Raw genomic sequence first — 23,694 nt, 5'->3', positions numbered from 1 at the left:
GCTCTAACCACTAGGCTACCTGCCGCCCCATATCCGGCAATATCCGACTGTACCTGAGAGTAAACGTTATTGATCATGATTGAGAACAACAGAGGACTAATCACGCTCCTCTGGGGTGTACCGTCATCCACCAAGTCGCTGCCTGATAGTGACTTTCCCACCCTCACCTGGATAGACGTTCCAAACAGGAAATCCTTTATCCAGTTGTATGTTCTTCCACCTACCCCCATAATATCAAGCTTGATTAACAATCTCTCCTTACACATCATATCATACGCCTTCTCCACATCAAAAAAGACAGCTACAACAGTCTCCTTGTTTACCTGAGCCTTCCTGACATCTGCTTCTAAGCAGAGCACTGGGTCCATAGTTCCCCTTCCCTTCCTGAACCCACTCTGATGTGGCGATACTTGCCCCCTGCACTCCAGGAAGTAAGATAGCCTCTCCATAATCATGCATTCCATAATCTTACATACTTTTTCTTGCCACTGTGCATGTGATGTTAAAGCTATTGGCCTATAGCTTGTTGGCCTCGTTGGGTCCTTCCCTGGCTTCCGGATTGGTACCACTACTGCTTCCTTCCAACTGCCTGGTAGTTTCCCCTCCTCCCACACTGTGTTGTACAACACCAAAATCTTATCCAGTGCCTCATCACTAAGATGGGCCAAGATAACATAGCACACCTCATCTTTCCCAGTTGAGGTTAACCCAACCTTACCTATTGCCTTTATACCTCTGCCATGGTAAATGGTGCATTCAACGCATCATTTACATCCTCCCTCCTATCCAGCACTCCAGGATGCTCCTCTCTCGTTCTCTGTCTCCCCCTCTGCCCCTCCTCTGACAAATTTGCCGAGCTTTGCACTTCGACAAACGCTTTTGGCCATCATCTCTGCCTTCTCCTCATCTGTTACTGCCAAATCCATCCCACTTGTCAACATTGGATAATCCCACTCCCTTCTGACCCCAGTTATCCTCTTAATCATCCCCCACACTTCTCCCGCAGGTGTCGCCCTTCCAATGGTGTGACAGAACCGACGCCAACATGACCTCTTTGCCTGATGGATAGTTCTCCTCACCAGGGCTTGGGCCTGCTTATACTGAATCAGATGTTGGAAGTTATGTGTCCTTTTCAGTATTCTAAATGCCCTGTTCCTACTCCTCACCATTTCCCCAGACTCCTCCGTCCATCATGCGACTGCTTTCCTCCTCCTCCCTGAACTCTTAGGTATAGCCTTAGTAGCTGCCCCCACTAACTCTGTTCTCAACCAGTTATTCATACAATCCACATCCCCTCTCATATCCACCTGAGCCATCACCTGCTCACTCAGCTCCTGAAACTGATTTCACTTTGCACTTCCGAACACCCACCTGCCAACTCCATCCACATCCACATCCACTGACACATCCTTCTCCATTCGGCTTACTGTGCGTACTATGAGGTAATGATCTCTCCTTACTGTCGACAGAGCATGTTGTGGGCATTACAATCCCCACACCACGTTATCTACTTCTATCCTGGCCCTCCACCCTCTCCAGGTCCAATATCTGACAAGGATTAAAGTAGTTCCCTACCACTAGCACCCCTCCTCTCAACCACACCTCCACCACCACATACCTCTGCCTAGCATCCTGTAGGGAAGTTCTTGCTTTATGAAGGTGGCACATCCCCCCCCTCCACCTACATGTCTGTCCCTACGAACCACTACATATCTCTGGATGATAAACTCCACGTTCGGTTTGAGCCATGTTTCCTGCACATAAATCACATCAGGCTTAGCTTGCATATCTACAATGAACTGCTTGAATTCCTGCCCATTAGCCAACAGGCTTCGAGCATTCCATTGTGGTACTACCACCATAACTAAGATTTAGTAATACATGACTCCACCCTCGGCTGATTGGTCATCTCAAACCTCTTCCCATGTCAACCCTGTCACACTCAGATGTCTCCCAGCAGCTTTCACTATTAGCTGAATCCTCTCTGTTTTAGACTCTACTTTAGCAGTGCTATTGATAGCTCCTGCTATGAACGTCACCAGTTTTCTCTTATCTATGTATACCATATTGCCTCAATCCTGCCCCCTAATCTCTGGTCTAGATGCTCCTACCCATCTCTCTTGAACCTGTATCTCCCTGGACCTGGAACACCCTCACTGCCTCAGCATATGACACCCTTCTCTCCACTCTCACTTGTTGCACCTCCACTGCCTGCTTCATAGCCTCACACCCACTACATGCCACACTATGTGCACCCCTTCAGCTGCAGCACTTTGGGTTTACACCCTCCCCACACTTCCCATACTCATGCTCCCCTCCACACCTGGCACACCTCTTTTTCTCTTTACAGGCTGTTGCCACATGCCCAGACCTCTGGCAGTTATAACATCTTAAAGGCTTTGCTACATAAGCCCTCACATAATAATTACTTTATTTGGCAGTACCCTGTCCTTGAAGTGTAACAGAATAGACAGACTATCTACCCTAACTCCATCCTTGTTGCTTGCAGTCTTTGAACATCCACTAGAACGCCTGCTCTCAAATTGTCGCTTACCTCTTTAGTGCTAACACTCACAGGCACTCTTATTATCACCCCTTTAATCCACTGCTTCCCTGCTTGATCAGTCCAGCTGCTCGACACCACCTTACACTTCCCTATTTGCTTCACTCTGAGAGCTTTTTCCCTCTGCGCCATGTCCTTCCAGAACAGCAACAAGTTCCCATCTCTTAACACTTAGCATTGACATCTTCCCCAATCAACTCTTTTATCACAGCCGCCAAGCTTATCAGACTCATCGCCCCAACTCCCCTTCCTCCCTAAATGTCAGAATCACTTTCTGCTCCTCCTCACCTCCATGCTCTCCTCACGTCTTATCTTGCCCTTCCTCGGCACTTTCTACCTCCGATCTGCCGCTAGCGTTGGAAACTATGTTGCTCTCCTCAAACTTCCTTTTCTGCCTCCTTTCTGCCTCCATAGATCTCTCGCTCCCCTTCAAACCCCTACTCCCTTTCTTTCCCACTTCTTTTTCCCTTTCTTACGCCCTCCTGTATTTGTACCACTATGCTCCATACTTGCTTCACTTTCTTCTCCATCACTATCTCCTACCATCTCTGACCCAGTCACAGCACAGCAGTGCCGAACCGCCGCCACACCGAGTAGTTTGATTGTTCATTTATCAACGATTGATCGCTAGCCACAGCTTTCCAAACAGTGGTCACTGGTCCACCAACCAATGGAATAAAAGTAAACCTTGAATTTGTAGGTTTAAAATATCCCTCTGGTGGCAAGGGTTGACCTATTTTAAGTAATGCCATTAGAAGGACATAAAGTCTAAAATATTTGACAGGCTGATGAAGAATTTGTGCCAGGATATAATCAGTGCCACCTGTTGAGGTTAGCATAGGGCTGACGTGTGCCATGTTATACGATGGGACCAGAAACAATTTAGCGTTCTGTCACGTGCAAGTAAATCGACGATATTAATTGGCTGATAGGCTACGCATTTTGTCCCGGGGAACCTGTTTAAATGTAAATGGTTGTGTATGTTGAACCTCTGTGTTCAGAGAAAAGCTGTTAAATAGCAAACAAATTTTAGCATCACAGATTCCCATCGGATCCAAAATGACTTATCCAACAAAAATGTGTTTTGTTAAGCAGTTGACTGTAACTGTTTTGGTTCAGTGCTCAGTCTGGAGCTGGTGAGCAAACTCAAAGGGGACGTCTTCCCCTCCTCCTCCTCATATGGCTGTTAAATGGTGACCACTTGAAAGGAGGGTGATGTAAGAACAAACTACTAAACTAATATTGCCATTTTCAAAGAGCCTCAGATGTTATTGGATCTGATGCTTAACAAACATAATTAATTACACAACTGTGTTTATTGCAGGACTGTCACAGAGCGGGTGTCACTTTCCCTGTTGTGTGGACGTATGCGTCATCATCATCTCCCTACTAATCCACACTATAAACACTAGCAGTGAGGTGTCCTTATTAGCCCTTATTAGCTCCATTTAATCAACCACTAACACAGTGGATACATACCATGAGCGGGTTGGGTTTCCACTATGGGCTGTTTGACTCACTGTATCCACGACACCACTGCGCCACTACAATAGCCTATATATAAGGATAGCTGCTTGTGACTGAGATATACTTTCTTGGAGCTGCGTGAAGAGGAAGCGGGACAAATTAGCACTCATTAATAATTCATTTTTATTGAACTATTAAAACCATATGTGTAAAGAATACTGTCGGCTTTGATGTTTTGCAGGGCTCTTAAATAATGAATTACCGGATTCATATGCATTTCCTCAAAACGTCTGACCCTTTACTAAAACTGATGCTCTTATTAAAGCCCTTGCATTTCAAATAGGAAAGAAAGTGTTTTTTAGGGGACTATTCTTGCAGACAGTTATGGAGTCTCACTCAATACTCTACCATCTATGTTCCTCTACATTTCTGTTGTCATTCCTTCATCTCTTTCCTATTACACACTCTGGGTCAGAGAGAAGCAATATTTGACCACATTTTCTGAATAAACTTTTTCTGAAATAAGTTCGTTATTACTTATGACTGACCCCAAAAAATGATGGCCATTTAGTGTACAAACACCTGAGCCTCATTGGCATAATATAGCCCAATGGTTAGAGCGTTGGTCCCAGTAACGGAAAGGTTGCTGGATCAAATCCCAGAGCTGACAAGGTAAAGATCTGTCGTTCTTCACCTGAACAAGGCAGAAGACCGTCTATTCCCCGGTAGGCCGCATTGTAAATAAGAATTTGTTCTTTACTGACTTGCCTAGTTAAATAAAGGTTACATTTGATAATAGGAGCAACTAAAATTAACTAAAATCTAATGCTAAATAAATGCATGTGATCGTGAGGGAGAGCAGGAGCCCTGAACAATGCGCAGGGCATCTGGATAAATAGTCTCACTTCCAACAGAGTGTTGTTTCTTCTTATTGTGGGCCATGAATGAGGAGAAGAGGCCCTTGGTTAAGAAGATTATACCCCGACCTCACCCGTACGTTTAATCAACATGCCCTTTCAGCTCTGCCAACAATACAAAACATGTCTAAAACGTCCCCCTCTCTCTCCCATGACAAACCTCACATGTTGTAACAGACTGGGCTGCAACTTAAGCACAAGTAATTAAGGCAGATATTTGAGACTTCATAAACCAAAAACATTAACTTCAATTATTTTATAAAATACCTAATAAGATTTCCATTCATTTAAACATATCAAAATTCCCACAAGGACCCAATGAGCTTTCTTTTTTCACCCTGCGTTTCTTTCATCCATGGTTAAATATGTAAATAAAATGTCTAAAGTCATTCTTCAAAGGGGAACAAAAGAAAAAAAGGGGGCTGAGGGAAAAGACAGCCATAAAATTCCTCCGATTCTCCATAACATTATCCAGAGGGGGGCCAGCTTCTAGCCAGAGCCTAGCAGCAGGGGAGCCAGCTCGCTCCATGAGAAATCACACATCTCAAATCCCACACACAAAAAATAAAATATCTTTTCAGCTCCAGCCATCAAGGGCCCCTTTCACTTTATTAGTACGAATTATCTCACAGTTGCTGATTTCTCAGAGATGGAACTGCAAGCACTGCTTGCTTTATAGTTGTTGTGGTTGGAAAGATGAGATAGTGTGTGTGTGTGTGTGTGTGTGGTGTGTGTGTGTGTGTGTGTGTGTGTGTGTGTGTGTGTGTGTGTGGTGTGTAGGTGTGTAGGTGTTGTGTGTGTGTGTGTGTGTGTGTGTGTGTGTGTGTGCGTTGCGGTGCGTGCTGTGCAGGGCGTGCGTGCGTGCGTGCGTGCGTGCGTGTAAGTATACTGGGGCAGGGGTGAATATATGAAAAGGAGGAGGGGGGAGGTGGACAGGAAAAATACATAAAAGAGACAGTAGTAGCTACAGAAGCTACAGATGCTAAAGATTGAACACTGATTCCTGCCCTTTTCTTCTCATTTTCAAAGAGATATCATCATGACCAGCAAAACAATCATGAAAGAGAAGGGGAGAACTAGAAGAAAGAAGAGAGCAAGAACAAAGATGCCTGAATTACAACAACCCAGTAGACTGTGTATTCTTATTAGACTATGTGACAATGTTATCTTGTTGTGTGTTTCATTAAAAAAGCCAGACACATAATGAGGGTAGATGTCTGCTTAAAAAATATGTCAGACTGTGTTTTCTGAACACCAGATGATCAGTAAATGGAGAACCCAGTTGCTATGGACCTGGGAATGCTATACAATGCTATAAAATAAATCTCTCCACATTAAAGATGCCATATTTTTAAGCATCAGTTACACAGTAAGTCATTCTGAATGAGAGTGACTGATCAGGCATGTCAGCTGTTGTCCCTGCAGGAGTCGTGGTGACAGAGAAGGTATTAAATAAAAGTCTGAAAGATTTACATGTGTTAAGAAGAGGAGGAAGGGCTCAGATGTGAGACACAGGCAGGCAAATGTAGTAACTGTAGTTAGATGAGTAGAAACAGCTAACCTGCACATATGTGGCACATATAAGAAAGAGTATTGTGTCCAGAGTGTATTCATAACCTGTATTTATTTTCCTGGTCCATCCGGACATTGTGCACCAACAGCTGAAATGCTACCAGTGAGATATGCAATGCTAAACCATTTAGGTACGCTGGTGCCATGTTTGTCATCTTGCTCAAACACATTCCTGAAATATTTAAAAAAGCACTTTGGTGACTCTAGTAAAAATGTACTAAAAGATTCCCTGTTTACTTGTGATCCGGGATTTCACCCTTGGTGGAAACCATGGACAGACGAAGGTATACATCTCACAACTAAAGACTTTTACAAGATAATGTGAGTTGAGCTATGAGGGATCTGGTGTCTAAAACACTGTGGAGGGGCTCTCCATATCCTGCTCCTCTCCCTCCCAATCCACCATGCAACAAAGGCCCTCGCCTCAGCCATGGAGCCAGGCTGCTATGTGGTTCACTTTAAGGTCCATATCACCGCAGTAGTAAACCCCTCTCCCAAACCTGCAGCAATGTCATAGTAGAATAGTCATAATCAGAGAGGCTAAGGACTAAAATGTCTTCAAGGGTAAATCCAACTGGCATGGTGTTTCTGTCATATACAGTTACATGCCATAATGGATGGTATGTAGTCATTGCAGTAGGTTTGAAAACAGGTGTTGAGATAATACAACGCTAATATTGTTCCATCCATTCTCATCATAACCTCCCCCTCATTATTATCACAGACAGAGATCAATTAGGTGATAATGCCTGAGAAGTCAGTGTTTGGAGGATATATTGGCATGGGTGTTGTTAGGCCCGAGACGAGGTCCGGCAAACTGTGTCAATATATCCTTCAAACATTGGCTTCAAGGGCATTATCACTTCTATACAACAGTTTACCAATATATAAAAATAATTATTGACATATTTTCATTAAAAATGTTAGTTTGATGAATTTATTCATACTATTTCATCCTTCCACGAGATATAGTCCCGACACAAATCTAAGGTTGCTACCCAAGCCGGCTGGTTGTTTGTTCTATCGGTTCGGTTGCCAGTCGTTCAGTCTTTTTATTCTTATCCCTTGGTTGCTAGCTAGTCAACAACGGCTAATTTACAGTCACGTCAAACAGTGCAGCCAGAATAACAACAGTAGCTAAATTTGCATTTGTTGAAGCTGTTTTCTAGTGACATTTATTTGGATACATCTAGAACAATGAGCTAATGAAGCGTGACTTCGCCTGGCATAGAACATGTGCTCTCTTGTCAGGACACTGTTGTTCAGAGGAGCTAGCTAACAACACAGCTAACTCATATCACTCCAAACTGAAGCTGGAAAGACTGGCTACACTTCGTTTCATTTGACCTTTTTTCAATTGACATTTCTTTGTATATATCCATAAACATTATGCCAGCTGATTCATGATTTCGACTGAATGAGAAACGCTGCCTGTCTGTCTCCTCCCAACTCGTTCATTACTATGGGACAGCTGGAGATCGAATTTGAATATTGAAACAATGTTGCAAATGTCAGAGAGACAGACAGCAAGGTTTATACAAATCTCCACTGTTGAAAACTAAATGTTAGTCTAAAAGAAATGTGAGATAACGTCTAGATGCTTTTATAGTGGAGATCAAGTTTTATAAATTGCTTGGCTGGGCTGATGAGACAGTGGATTGCGCAGTCAGATGGAACAGAGTAAAAAGGCATATTAAGATCATAGATTTAGCCGGTGCTAACTTGTGTAATAGGCACCGGCTGTAATGCGGTTTTAGCCAATCAGCATTCAGGATTAGACCCACCCGTTGTATAATAGTCTACATTAACTTCATAATCACTAGAAACAGAGCCATATTAACAGTGAACCATTTGATTGACAGTGGCCATTTGATTAATTGTTCAGCAGTCTTATCGCTAAGGGGTAGAAGTTGTTAAGGAAACTTGGTGCTCCGGTACCGCTTGCAGTGCGGTAGCAGACCGTCTATGACTTTGGTCAATTTGACCATTTTTTGGGCCTAACTCTGACACTGCCTAGTATATAGGTCCTGGATGGGAGGAAGCTTTGCCCCAGTGATGTACTGGGCAGTAAGCATTACCCTCTGTAGTGCCTTAAGGTTGGATGCCGAGCAGTTGCCATACCAGGCGGTGAAGCAACTGGTCAGGATGCTGTCGATGGTGCAGCTGTAGAACCTTTTGAGGATCTGGAGACGCATGCCAAATATTTTCAGTCTCCTGAGGGGGAAAAGGTATTGTCGTGCCCTCTTGAAGACTGTCTTGGTGTTTTTATACGATGATAGTTTGTCGGTGATGTGGACACCAAGAAACTTGAAACTCTTGACCCACTCCATTAGCTCTGTTGATGTGAATGGGGGCGTGTTCGGCCCTCCTTTTCCTGTAGTCCACGATCAGCTCCTATGTCTTGCTCACGTTGAGGTAGAGGTTGTTGTCCTGACACCACACTGCCACGTCTCTGACCTCCTCTCTATAGGCTGTTTCATTGTTGTTGGTGATCAGGCCTACCACTGTTGTGTCGTCAGCAAACTTAAGGATGGTGTTGGAGTCGTGCTTGGACACGCAGTCCTGGGTGAACAGGGAGTACAGGAGGGGACTAAGCACGCACCCCTGAGGGGCCCACGTGTTGAGGATCAGCGTGGCAGATGTGCTGTTGCCTACCCTTACCACCCGGGGGCAACCATCAGGAGGTCCAGGATCCAGTTGCAGAGGGAGGTGTTTAGTCCCAGGGTCCCCAGCTTAGTGATGAGCTTTGTGGGCACTATGGTTTTGAACGCTGAATGAACAATGAACAGCATTCTCACATTGGTGTTCCTTTTGTCCAGGTGGGAAATGGCAGTGTGGAGTGCGATTGAGATTGTGTCATCTGTGGATCTGTTGGGGCGGTATGCGAATTGGAGTGGTTCTAGGGTTTCCAGGATGATGGTGTTGATGTGAGCCATGACCAGTCTTTCAAAGCACTTCTTGGCTACCAACGTGAGTGCTACAGGACGGTACCTTTGCTTTCTTGGGCACAGGGACCATGGTGGTCTGCTTGAAACATGTAGGTATTACAGACTCGGTCAGGGAGAGGTTGAAAATGTCAATGAAGACACTTGCCAGTTGTTCCAGGCATACTCTGAGTACACATCCTGGTAATCCGTCTGGCCTCGCAGTTTAAAGGTCTTGCTCACATGGCTATGGAGAGCATGATCACACAGTCGTTCGGATCAGCTGGTGCTGTCATGCATGCTTCAGTGTTGCTTGCAAAGGAAGAACAATTTAGCGTGCATAAAAGGCATTTAGCTCGTCTGGTAGTCTCGCATCACTGGGCAGCTCGCGGCTGGGTTTCCCTTTGTAGTCTGTAATAGTTTGCAAGCCCTGCCACATACGACAAACGTCAGAGCTGGTGTAGTAGGATTCAATCTTAGTTCTGTATTGACGCTTTGCCTGTTTCATGGTTTGTCTGAGGGCATAAAGGGATTTGTTTTAAGCGTCGGGATTAGTGTTGGCTCCTTGAAAGCAGCAGCTCTAGGATGTTGCCTGTAATCCATGGTTTCTGGTTGGGATATGTACGTACGGTCACTGTGGGGACGACTTCTTCGATGTACTTATTGATGAAGCCGGTGACTGAGGTGGTAAACTCCTCAATGCCAACGGAAAAATCCCGGAACATATTCCAGTCTGTGCTAGCAAAACTGTCCTGTAGCGTAGCATCCGCATCATCTAACCACTTCCGTATTGAGCGAGTTACTGGTACTCCTTGTTTTAGTTTTTGCTTGTAAGCAGGAATCAGGAGGATAGAATTATGGTCAGATTTGCCAAATAGGTGCGAGAGAGCTTTGTATGCATCTATGTGTGTGGAGTAAAGGTGGTCTAGAGATTTTTTTCCTCTGGTTGCACATGTGACATGCTGGTAAATATTTGGTAAAACAGATTTAAGTTTTCCTGCATGAAAATTCCCGGTCACTAGGAGTGTCACTTCTGTATGAGCATTTTCTTGTTTGCTTATGGCCTAGTACAGCTCGTTGAGTGCAGTCATAGTGCCAGCATTGGTTTGAGGTGGTAAATAGATGGCTACAAAAAAGTTAGATAAAGCAATTATTATTAAATAGTGTGGTCTATAGCTTATCATAAGGTACTCTACCTCAAGCGAGCAATACCTCGAGACTTCCTTAATATTAGACATCGTGCACCAGATGTTATTGACAAATAGCCACACACCCCCACCCCTCGTCTTACCAGACGTAGATGTTTTTTGCTGTCGATTCACGGAAAACCCAGCCAACTCTATATTATCTGTGTCGTCGTTCAGCCACGACTCGGTGAAACATAAGATATTACAGTCCTTAATGTCCCGTTGGAAGGATAGTCTCGAATGGAGATCATCCAGTTTATTTTCCAGTGATTGCACGTTGGCCAATAGAACGGATGGTAGAGGCGGGTTACCCAGTCGCCAACGAATTCTCACAAGGCACCCCAATCTCCGCCCCCTGTATTTCCGTCTTTTCTTCACGCGAATGATGGGGATTTGGCTTGGTCTCGGAGAAACAGTATATCCTTCGCATCGGACTCATTCAAGAAAGAGACTAATACCATACCCACACCATTCATTGCCACTATGACACTACCAGAGGAGTTTTATTTTTTTTTATTGTATTTGACCTTTATTTAACCAGGTAGGCTAGTTGAGAACAAGTTCTCATTTACAACTGCGACCTGGCCAAGATAAAGCACAGCAGTTCAACACATACAACAACACAGAGTTACACATGGAATAAACAAACATTACAGTCAATAATACAGTAGAAAAAAAGAAAAGTCTATATACAGTGAGTGCAAATGAGGTAAGATAAGGGAGGTAAGGCAATAAATAGGCCATGGTGGCGAAGTAATTACAATATAGCAATTAAACACTGGAATGGTAGATGTGCAGAAGATGAATGTGCAAGTAGAGATASTGGGGTGCAAAGGAGCAAGATAAATAAATAAATACAGTATGGGAATGAGGTAGTTGGATGGGCTGTTTACAGATGGGCTATGTACAGGTGCAGTGATCTGTGAGCTGCTCTGACAGCTGGTGCTTAAAGCTAGTGAGGGAGATATGAGTCTCCAGCTTCAGTGATTTTTGCAGTTCGTTCCAGGCAGCAGAGAACTGGAAGGAAAGGCGGCCAAAGGAGGAATTGGCTTTGGCGGTGACCAGTGAGATATACCTGCTGGAGTTCGTGCCACGGGTGGGTGCTGCTATGGTGACCAGTGAGCTGAGATAAGGCAGGGCTTTACCTAGCAGAGACTTGTAGATGACCTGGAGCCAGTGTGTTTGGGGACAGGCATGAAGCGAAGGCCAGCAGACGAGGGCGTACAGGTTGCAGTAGTGGGTAGTATATAGGGCTTTGGTGACAAAACGGATGGCACTGTGATAGACTGCATGCAATTTGTTGAGTAGAGTGTTGGAGGCTATTTTATAAATGACACCGCGTAGGCAAGGATCGGTAGGATGGTCAGTTTTACGAGGGTATGTTTGGCAGCATGAGTGAAGGATGCTTTGTTGCGAAATAGGAGGCCGATTCTAGATTTAATTTTGGATTGGAGATGCTTAATGTGAATCTGGAAGGAGAGTTTACAGTCTAGCCAGACACTTAGGTATTTGTAGTTGTCCACATATTCTAAGTCAGAACCGTCCAGAGTAGTGATGCTGGACGGGCGGGCAGGTGCGGGCAGTGATTGGTAGAAGAGCATGCATTTAGTATTACTTGCATTTAAGAGCAGTTGGAGGCCACGGAAGGAGAGTTGTATGGCATTGAAGCTCGTCTGGAGGTTAGTTAACACAGTGTCAAAAGAAGGGCCAGAAGTATACAGAATGGTGTTGTCTGCGTAGAGGTGGATCAGAGAATCACCAGCAGCAAGAGCGACATCGTTGATGTATACAGAGAAGAGAGTAGGCCCGAGACTTCAACCATGTGGCACCCCCATAGAGACTGCCAGAGGTCCGGACAACAGGCCCTCCGATTTGAAACACTGAACTCTATCAGAGAAGTAGTTGATGAACCAGGTGAGGCAGTCATTTGAGAAACCAAGGCTGTTGAGTCTGCCAATAAGAATGTGGTGATTGACAGAGTCGAAAGCCTTGGCCAGGTCGATGAATACGGCTGCACAGTAATGTCTCTTATCGATGGCGGTTATGATATAGTTTAGGACCTTGGGATTGGCTGAGGTGCACCCATGACCAGCTCAGAAACCAGATTGCATATTGGAGAAGGTACGGTGGGATTTGAAATGGTCGGTAATCTGTTTGTTAACTTGGCTTTCGAAGACCTTAGAAAGGCAGGGTAGGATAGATATAGGTCTGTAACAGTTTGGGTCTAGCATGTCTCCCCCTTTGAAGAGGGGGATGACCGCGGCAGTTTACCAATCTTTGGGAATCTCAGACGATACGAAAGAGAGGTTGAACAGGCTAGTAATAGGGGTTGCAACAATTTCGGCAGATTATTTTAAAAAGAGTGTGTCCAGATTGTCTAGCCCGGCTGATTTGTAGGGGTCAAGATTTTGCAGCTCTTTCAGAACATCAGCTATCTGGATTTGGGTGAAGGAGAAATGGGGGAGGCTTGGGCGAGTTGCTGTGGGGAGTGCAGGGCTGTTGACCGGAGTAGGGGTAAACAGGTGGAAAGCATGGCCAGTCGTAGAAAAATGCTTAGAAGAAAATCTCAATTATAGTGGATTTATCAGTGGTGACAGTGTTTCCTAGCCTCAGTGCAGTGGGCAGCTGGGAGGAGGTGCTCTTTTTCTCTATGGACTTTACAGTTTCCCAGAACTTTTTTGAGTTTGTACTACATGCAAATATTTGCTTGAAAAAGCTAGCCTTAGCTTTCCTAACTGCCTGTGTATATTGGTTCGTAACTTCCCTGAAAAGTTAATGCTTTGCAGAACGCCACAAGATGTTTTTGTGCTGGTCAAGGGCAGTCAGGTCTGGAGAGAACCAAGGGCTATATCTGTTCCCGGTTCTACATTTTTTGAAAGTGGCATGCTTATTTAAGATAGTGAGGAAGGCACTTTTAAAGAATGACCTGGCATCCTCTACTGACGGGATGAGGTCAATATCCTTCCAGGATACCCGGGCCAGGTTCATTAAAAAGGCCTGCTCGCTGAAGTCATTTAGGGAGCGTTTGACAGTGATGAGGGGTGGTCGTTTGACCGCAGACCCATTACGGACGCAGGAAATGAGGCAGTGATCGCTGAGATCTTGGTTGAAAACAGCAGAGGTATATTTGGAGGGCAAGTTGGTTAGGATGATATCTTTGAGGGTGCCCGAGTTTACGGATTTGGGGTTGTACCTGGTGGGGTCATTGATAATTTGTGTGAGATTGACGGCATTAATCTTAGATTGTAGGATGGTCGGTGTGTTAAGCATGTCCCAGTTTAGGTCACCTAGCAGCACGAGCTCTGAAGATAGATGGGGTGCAATCAGTTCACATATGGTGTCCAGGGCACAGCTGGGGGCAGAGGGTGGTCTATAGCAAGCGGCAACGATGAGAGACTTGTTCTTGGAAAGGTGGATTTTTAAAAGTAGAAGCTTGAATTGTTTGGGTACAGACCTGGATAGTAAGACAGAATTCTGCAGGCTATCTCTGCAGTAGTTTGCAACACCGTCCCCTTTTGCAGTTCTATCTTGTCGGAAAATGTTATAGTTAGGGATGGAAATTTCAGGGTTTTTGGTTGTCTTCCTGAGCCAGGATTCAGACACGGCTAGGACATCCGGGTTGGCAGTGTGTGCTAGGGAAGTGAATAAAACAAACTTAGGGAGGAGGCTTCTAATGTTAACATGCATGAAACCAAGGCTTTTACGGTTACAGAAGTCAACAAATGATATCGCCTGGGGAATGGGAGTGGAGCTAGACACTGCAGGGCCTGGATTAACCTCCACATCACCAGAGGAACAGAGGAGGAGTAGGATAAGGGTACAGCTAAAGGCTAAAATAACTGGTCGTCTAGTACGTTCAGAACAGAGAGTAAAAGGAGTAGATTTCTGGGCGTGGTAGAATAGATTCAAGGCATAATGTACAGACAAAGGTATGGTAGGATGTGAATACAGTAAGGGTGAACCTGTGCATAGAGTGACGATGAAAGAGATATTGTCTCTAGAAATATAATTTAAACCAGGTGATGTCACCGCATAAAGTATTAAATAAGCACATTGAGCAGGGCTAGAGGCTCTACAGTGAAATAAGGCAATAATTACTAACCAAAACAGCAATGGACAAGGCATATTGACGTTAGCGAGAGGCATGCGTGGCCGAGTGATCATAGGAGTCCAGTGAGTGGCTTCAGGCAGCTAGCAGGCCGGGGCTAGCAAGCTAGCAGAAGGGCCTTGGAGGTACGTCACGACGGAAGAAAGTCTGTTGTGGCCCCTTCGTGCTATTACGTCGACAGACGGATCAGCAGCGCTCCGTGTGGTAAACCAGGCCAATTGGCAAAATAGGTATTGTGGCCAAAGAATTTGTCCGATGGGCCTCTTAAGCTAACAGTCCGATGTGTTCTGGACAGCTATGCGGGACGCGGCTAGCAGGCTAGCGGATGGGCATTCAGGGGCCGACGCGACGGCGGAGCCAGTTGAGAAAACCCCATCGGGCGAATCACGTCGGTGGTCCAATCGTGATGGGTCGGCGGGGGTCCAGGCCAGTTGGCAAAATAGGTATTGTAGCCCAAGGAGTGGTTGATGGACCTCTTTGGCTAGCCGGGTGATGTGCCTAGCAGATGGGCCTAGCAAGGCTAGCTCCAGGCTAATTACTGCTGAGGCTGCATCAGGCCACTCAGTGCCACTATGACCCTACCAGAGGAATACTGCCGTGGCGAGGCCTGCATCAGGCCACTCAGTGCCACTATGACACTTCCAGAGGATTACTGCCGTGTCTAGGCCTGCATCAGGCCACTCAGTGCCACTATGACACTTCCAGAGGATTCCCGCCGTGGCTAGGTCTGCCTCAGGCCACTCAGTGCCACTATGACCCTTCCAGAGGATTACCGCCGTGGCTAGGTCTGCCTCAGGCCACTCAGTGCCACTATGACACTTCCAGAGGATTACCGCCGTGGCTAGGCCTGCCTCAGGCCACTCAGTGCCCCTATGACACTACCAGAGGATTACTGCCGTGGCTAGGTCTGCCTCAGGCCACTCAGTGCCACTATGACACTACCAGAGGATTACTGCCGTGGCTAGGCCTGCATCAGGCCACTCAGTGCCACTATGACACTATCAGAGGATTACTGCCGTGGCTAGGCCTGCCTCAGGCCACTCCAGGCCACTATGCACTCTACACAGAGGATTACGCCATGGCTAGGCTGCCTCAGGCCACTCAGTGCCCACTATGAACACTACCAGAGGATTACTGCCTGGCTAGGTCTGCCTCAGGCCACTCAGTGCCACTATGACCCTACCAGAGGATTACCGCCGTGCTAGGCCTGCCTCAGGCCACTCAGTGCCCACTATGCACCTACCAGGAGGATTACTGCCGTGGCTAGGCCTGCATCAGGCCACTCAGTGCCACTATGACACTACCAGAGATTACTCCGTGGCTAGGCCTGATCAGGCCACTCAGTGCCACTATGACACTACCAGAGGATTACTGCCGTGGCTAGGCTGCTATCCTCAGGCCACTCAGTGCCACTATGACACTACCAGAGGATTACGCCGTGGCTAGGCCTGCATCAGGCCACTCAGTGCCACTATGACACTACCAGAGGATTACTGCCGTGGCTAGGCCTGCCATCAGGCCACTCAGTGCCACTATGACACTACCAGAGGATTACTGCCGTGCTAGGCCTGCATCAGGCCACTCAGTGCCACTATGACACTACCAGAGGATTACTGCCGTGGCTAGCCTGCTCAGGCCACTCAGTGCCACTATGACCTACCAGAGGATTACTGCCGTGGCTAGGCCTGCATCAGGCCACTCAGTGCCACTATGACACTACCAGAGGATTACTGCCGTGGCTAGGCCTGCATCAGGCCACTCAGTGCCACTATGACACTACCAGAGGATTACTGCCGTGGCTAGGCCTGCATCAGGCCACTCAGTGCCACTATGACACTACCAGAGGATTACTGCCGTGGCTAGGCCTGCCATCAGGCCACTCAGTGCCACTATGACACTACCAGAGGATTACTGCCGTGGCTTAGGCCTGCATCAGGCCACTCAGTGCCACTATGACACTACCAGAGGATTACTGCCGTGGCTAGCCTGCATCAGGCAACACTTCAGTGCAACTATGACACTACCAGAGGATTACTGCCGTGGCTAGGCCTGCATCAGGCCACTCAGTGCCACTATGACACTACCAGAGGATTACTGCCGTGGCTAGGCCTGCATCAGATGCAGATGATTAGTTATCTCCAACAAGACTGAAATGGATTTGTCTCAGTGTTCCTCCTTCAGGTGTTTTATTATCATCATAATCCGCCCATACACAATTGAAAGATTAAAATGTAATGTTCTCATAGGTTATAAAATGGTTGCGAAGATCAGGATTCAAACATTGTGTGTTTATTAATAAGGGTACGTGGTGAAGCTTATTATATAACAGATTTTCAGACATATTTTACTTAAAGAATAAAACAGCATCAGTTTGTGAAACAAATGTGCAAATAATCAGACATTTGTTATGATAGTACGTTCTTACAGAAAGAAGATTGATTTCAAGTCAATCATGATGTCAAAGCTGTAGGCCTATATGTTGATTCTGATCATGGGGGAAAGCTTGAAACATTCAACCATTTTTTTTAAAGAAACAACACTCTAGGTCTAAATAAGTGTGATAATTGGTTTGAAAGTATCTTATAAAATGTTTTATTGGTGGATTGTGAAAAGTGTCTGGTAAAATGTATTAGAGTGGTAAATGAACAAGAGTTAATTATTTAGTGGTAGATTGTGAAAATGTTCCTGTTTGGTTAGAATGGAGCATGTGTATTCAGTGGAAGGTAGTGAGCAGCTTTTAGACTTTAACTGGTTAAGTGGAAATATTACTGCACTTCGTGATGGCCATACATGTGCAGACATTAAAGGGCAGAGGAGATCCCTGAGGACTAATGTGAATATTATGCCTGATGGAGAAAAGTGTAAATAGATGTGATGTCTGAGTCAGTACTAATAACCTACTTTATGCTAAATGATGCAGTACCTTCTGAGCATAATTCCCTTGTGAAAATGAATATGGATTTTGGTGTACAAGGTAGCCTATTCCCGAAGCAAATATGAATAGGCTATTATGTGATGAAATGGGGATTTCCATAGCCTACAATTATGTTGGAAATAGAGAGAAAAGCATTATTCGCATTCTGAGTGGTTCCTTTATAGTGGTTTTTAACTTGTTGCTTCTGAGTGGCATTGATAGGCCTAGTCATTAGCCTACTTTTTGACAACAATTTAACCCACTACCCGACTCACAGAATACATAAGGGGAATTTGGGAGAGAAAAACTGTTCTCTCAACTAATTATATTTTCCCACAATACAAGGACCGTGAAAATTGTCCGTTGTGGCAAAGAAACTAACATATCTCGATTGAAGAGAACCAGAGAGCCAGTTGGGTAGTCTTTGGCTGCGTTTGGTGTCTGCATACTACCTGCGCTGGAACGTGCTAAATTCGGACACTTTTGGATCTAAAGTTTTAGTCGGAAATAGAACAAATGACCAATGAGTAGATTGCTGCGAACAAGCTCTAAAAAATAACATGCACGCTGTTACGCACGATTTGAAAATAATCACCGTGTCATTTTCATCTTTCTTATGCAAAGTAGCTGTCTTTGAAGGCGGATCTTTTGGCAGGTTAGCCCAGGACGGTGGCGACGACCAACTCAAACGAGCGGTGCCACCAACCACTCCAAACTGATTTGCTCTGTCTCTGGAGTGCAGTTAGGAATAGATCTCTGCTCTGTTTTAGTTATTATTAGGTTATTACACAGTTTGCCTGGATTTGTCGTGAGTATGCACATACCCCCAACGAAACCCCAACGCGGAGCAAAAGGAAGAACAATTGAGTTAAGTTGGTAGCCTAAACATTGAAGTTACAACAGACTGGTTCCACACTGGTTCCACTCGTGCTGCAAGACAGAGGCAGAAGGAATCCGTCCTGAACGCGCTTTGATAACCGCTGGAACGTTTGTCTGGATCGGAACACTTTTATCCAATAAAAAAAAACATTGAGGCGGACAGAAAAAATGAACTGTGCGACGGACTAGACACAACAACTACTGCAAACCCGTTTATTCTCTGAACATGTTGGATTATTCTGAAACAAATGTATACACTTCAAAGCATGGACATTATGGTAAGCGACAATTATTTTGCGAGAAAATGATTCACACTTGTTAGGAATTCTCTCTAGAGTTAAATTCGAATCAAAGGAATTACAAGTAAAAACTGAGAAACTGGTCTTTCGTAGACAATTGTGAGTTCATCCACTGCTTGGCTCATTCATAAAAAAAATAATCTACAGAAAGGTTTTTAGTAGTCTTTGCCTTTATGAGACGCAACTTCTACGTTATTCTAAGAAGTTACATTTTATCTTCAATTGTTTGCCACTAAAAGGATCAAAGAGGAGAGACTATGCATTCCTTTGCCAAACTGACCCTTGTCAATGTGCTGCTGGTCTGTCTGAGTTGTGGCTGCTCAGCCATTAGCTCCATAGACCCAGACCGGCCAGGTGAGGGGAGATGTCAACAGATTGTCATCTCCCTGTGTAAGGACATTGGTTACAACATGACTAGGATGCCCAATCTGATGGGCCACGAGGACCAGAATGAGGCAGCCATCAAGATACATGAGTTTGTCCCTCTCATAGAGTTTGGATGCCACACTCACCTCAAGTTTTTTCTCTGTTCGCTGTATGCACCCATGTGCACGGAGCAGGTGTCCACCCCCATACCTGCCTGCAGAGTGATGTGTGAGCAGGCCAGGCAAAAGTGCTCCCCTATCATGGAGCAGTTCAACTTCCACTGGCCTGACTCCCTGGACTGCTCCAGACTACCCAACAAAAATGACCCAAACAACCTATGCATGGAGGCCCCCAACAACGGCTCAGATGAGTCCCCAAAAGGCTCCCACACCCAGCCTCCTGACTTCAGGCTTCAGAGGCCCATAAAAGGCCAGGACCTGCACGTGAAGGACAAGGAGAGCAAGGAGACCTGTAGTAACCCAGGCAAGTTCCACTATGTACAGAAGAGTGAGTCCTGTGCTCCCAAGTGCTACCCCAAAGTGGATGTGTACTGGAGTCAGGGAGATAAGCAGTTCTCTCTGGTGTGGATGGCCATCTGGTCCATCCTTTGCTTCGTCTCCAGCTCATTCACTGTCCTCACCTTCCTTATCGACCCGCAGCGCTTCAAATACCCTGAGAGGCCCATTATCTTCCTCTCTATGTCCTACTGTGTTTACTCTGTGGGCTACCTGATCCGTCTGTTTGTGGGGGCAGACAACATCGCCTGTGACCGGGACAGTGGGGTCCAGTACATCATCCAGGAGGGACTGGAAAGCACGGGCTGCACCATCGTCTTCCTCATCCTCTACTACTTCGGCATGGCCAGCTCCCTCTGGTGGGTCATCCTCACACTCACCTGGTTCCTGGCTGCAGGGAAGAAGTGGGGTCACGAGGCCATTGAGGCCAACAGCAGCTACTTCCACCTGGCAGCCTGGGCCATCCCGGCCGTCAAGACCATCATGATCCTGGTGATGAGGAAGGTGGCGGGGGACGAGCTGACGGGGGTGTGCTACGTGGGCAGCATGGACGTGAAAGCTCTCACATGCTTCGTGCTCATCCCACTCTCCTGCTACCTCATCATCGGCACCTCCTTCCTGCTGTCGGGCTTCGTGGCCCTGTTCCACATCCGCAAGGTCATGAAGACGGAGGGGGAGAACACGGATAAACTGGAGAAGCTGATGGTACGGATCGGCGTGTTCTCAGTCCTCTACACTGTACCGGCCACCTGCGTTATCGCCTGCTACTTCTACGAGAGGCTCAACATGGACTACTGGAGGAGCCTGGGCGTGGAGCAGAAGTGTGTTGACAGCAGCAGGAACAATGCAGAGTCTGAGGAGTGTGGTATGAAGAGCTCCATCCCGGCTGTGGAGATCTTCATGGTTAAGATCTTCATGCTGTTAGTTGTGGGCATCACGAGTGGCATGTGGATATGGACCTCAAAGACACTGCAGTCGTGGCAGAATGTGTTTAGCAGGAAGTTGAAGAAGAGGACGAGGAGGAAGCCTGCCAGTGTGTTCACAAGCAGTGGGCCTTACATCAAGCCTCACCCAGCACTTAAAGGGCACAACACGAAGTATGAGCCTACCAGGCCCCCTCCGACATGCGTATGAGCTGGCGCCCTCACAGACAGTGTGCGAAACCAAAACCATTCTAGAGCCCTTACCTAAAACAGACTTTATAATCAGAGTGCCAACAAAAGACACATCAATGTTCATATTTATTTTAAGTATTATCAAGCTACAAGAAATAACTGCCTTTGTTTAAAATATCTGCTACTCCTGGAACCACTTACATGATAGAGAAAAAAATATTTTTCTTTCCAAGACAAAGAAAGTGGAATTAACAATTTGGATGTGTCGTTGGGTTGCTTGAATAATGTGCAATATATGTTTTTCTTAATGGCAAAAAATACCCAAGTATTGTAGAAACAGATTAAAGACAATGAAAGTGAATCCACTGACAAAGGGAGTGAATGGTCTGGGAGATCAAGACCCTATAGTGTTGCGTTGTGTGGCTTTTAAATGGAAGTCAAAGCAGTGCCATACATGTTTGGACTGAACTGAAGTGAGAAAGCAGCTGTTGAAAAGGGCTCAGGACCGCATTGACTGCCTATTGTGAAGCAAATTCATTCCATAAATCAACAAGCACTAGACATCGCAAAAGTAATCATTTGTACAGACAGTTTTCCTGTTGTTTCTGCTTTGCTGTTTTATAGCACAGGGGAACATTTGCATATATTTCTTAAAGTTAATATTTTATAAAAAATAAATGAAACATTCCAGTTTTAATGTCCTAAAAACTGGAATTGTATATTATAACTGTATGGGGTTTATCTGTAGTGTGAATGAATTCACCATTGGCTTTACAAAAAGCACATTTCTCAATTTGTATGACAAATTATTACATTGGACATTTGAAGATAGTCCTCACTAACCATTGATGTAACGTTATGGTATATTTCAATCATCCACTGAGTGTGTGCTTGACACTTGACTTATCTCTCTCTTTTGAGAGATTTATGCATTTAATTACATAAAAACAAATTGGTGTTTGAAGTTAGCCTTATGAATACTCAGACTTCTGTTGATACCTGATACAATGGAGTGAGCTCTCAGTGAGGTACCTACAGGATGAAGAACAATGGCATCTGTACACTTTGTTGTAATTGTTGAGAAGGAAGGCATCATGGGTAATCCAGAGCCCACTCCCTCCATGGCCATTTATTAGAGATGACTAATAGAAAAAAGTTTGATGACATCAAAGAGATTACGAACAAAGCACTTTTGTATTATTGTAGTGTCAACCATTTTTAAAAGTGAGGCTTTTATATTCCACTCCTATTAAAATGTATTCACTTCCATGTTCCGTACATCAACAAAGGCTTTTACGTTTGTTTTGCTTTTGTTTCCCAGTTTTCATCCCATTTGCAACATCTAATCAGGTCATTTTTTTTATCTAGAGCCTTTGATTTTAGTACCTTTTTTTCTTGTGATTAAGTTCAGAGCGCAAATGTGCAAATAAGCGTCTGGTATGATCCTCTCACTCTAAGAACTCACTCAAGTCAGGCTTTGATTATGTTACTGAGATGATCAGTCCACAGCTTTCATTTTTTTTCTCTAATTACAGTTCTGCTCAGACTTTTGTAGGCCTTATAGATGAACGTCTATGCAGTTAAGTTGATATAACACAAAGATAATCATTTTGTTTTTTGTGCTTTTTTTGTCAGGCCACTGATTCAATCACGTGTGTTTTCATGTGTGTGTATTTCAGGGATGGGGGTTATGTAATAATCCTACAGTCATTCAGGACAGGATTAGGCTGTTTTGAAGGGTTTGGCTTTGAGAAGAGGTTTATAACTGCAAACAAAATACACAATATCTGTCATCTACCCTCCTCTTATCACCCAGGCATAGTGATATTTCTAAAGACACATCTGGCCTGGATTTCAGGTGGCTGTCATATTGACTAAGACAAGTTTTCAATAGCATGGTAGACTATTGACTGAAAGTAATATATCTGGTAGCGTACTCATTTGGTTGGGAGTTAAATGCTCTCGCATTGTAAACAATGAATTGCACATCTCCTTCCAACTACAAGTCAAGTGTTGAGTGAAAGCAACACTAATATGAGCTCACCTGCCCTCAATTCCATTAGTTTATAGCAGAATGGACCATTTTGGAAACCACCAAAAACAAGGAACATTGTGCACCTTTATTTGAACTTTAAGGTTGTATGGCTTTATGCATGAGAACTCCCAGACCCTAATAATGTTGCAGGTGGAGTGTAAATGATGTGCTCTCCCCCGAGGGCATTCAAGTTCCAGCATCAGCCCAACCTGTTTTAACAGTGAAAAGCACATGACTCACAGCTGAATCAAAGTCAAGCAGTGTCTATTGATACTCTGTGTTGCAGAAAAAGGTGAGTGTTTTCGAAGGCTTCAACAGAGGCCACCTGGATAACAGCCCCCCAAGGCTGTAAACATAAATGACAGTTACCACCCTCTCCTCTGGGGCGTATTCTTCCAAGTACGCTTCAGTTGCTCTTTTCAAAGGGAAACACTCTGAAGTATGCAAGCAAGGGCACAGTAGTGTCAGCCCAAAATGTTTTGGAATAAACTACACATGCTTCTGAATTTTGATATAAAACTGTTTTTCTGAGGTAAAGTTTGTGTTTTGCAGCCACTATATCACAAATGATTACACTTGTTATTCCACGTCACTGCCAGTGCAAAGGCTTTATTATTAACTGGGTATGGTCTGGAACTGCTATGATCTAATCAGCCAAGTGTCTCATTCCAATCAGCCGAGTGTCTCATTATATAATGTGTGTGCCACATAGCCCCTCTCATTGCCCAGTTGTTGTCCCTAGCGATGGTGTGGTAGACGGCATGTTTTGTTTGTCCCAGTGGGGAATCTGGCAGCCGGCATGTGACTGGGGCTGAGGGTCTTCAGATCATTAT

The 23,694-nt window shown here is 45.1% G+C and overlaps 1 protein-coding gene across 2 annotated transcripts; it reads left to right on the top strand.

The window, feature by feature from the left end:
• Positions 1-18,304: 18,304 nt before the first annotated feature.
• LOC111957788 (frizzled-10-B) lies at positions 18,305-23,367 on the top strand. Of its 2 annotated transcripts, XM_070436840.1 has the most exons (2): positions 18,306-18,809; positions 19,391-23,367. In XM_070436840.1, the coding sequence occupies exons 1-2, from the start codon at positions 18,780-18,782 to the stop codon at positions 20,843-20,845; spliced, it is 1,485 nt and encodes a 494-aa protein (XP_070292941.1). In that variant the 5' UTR covers positions 18,306-18,779; the 3' UTR covers positions 20,846-23,367. The 2 variants fall into 2 exon arrangements, with proteins under 2 accessions (XP_023834561.1, XP_070292941.1); XM_023978793.2 differs by having other exon boundaries at positions 18,305-23,367.
• The last annotated feature ends 327 nt before the right edge of the window (positions 23,368-23,694 follow it).

Source organism: Salvelinus sp. IW2-2015, linkage group LG33 (assembly GCF_002910315.2).
Source record: "Salvelinus sp. IW2-2015 linkage group LG33, ASM291031v2, whole genome shotgun sequence".
NCBI lineage: Eukaryota > Metazoa > Chordata > Actinopteri > Salmoniformes > Salmonidae > Salvelinus > Salvelinus sp. IW2-2015.
The sequence above is the reverse complement of the archived record's forward strand: the minus strand, read 5'-3'. Positions and strand labels throughout refer to the sequence as shown.

Excerpts from the sequence above, each read along its gene's own strand:
- LOC111957788 (XM_023978793.2), top strand. The coding sequence starts at position 19,088 with ATGCATTCCTTTGCCAAACTGACCCTTGTCAATGTGCTGCTGGTCTGT.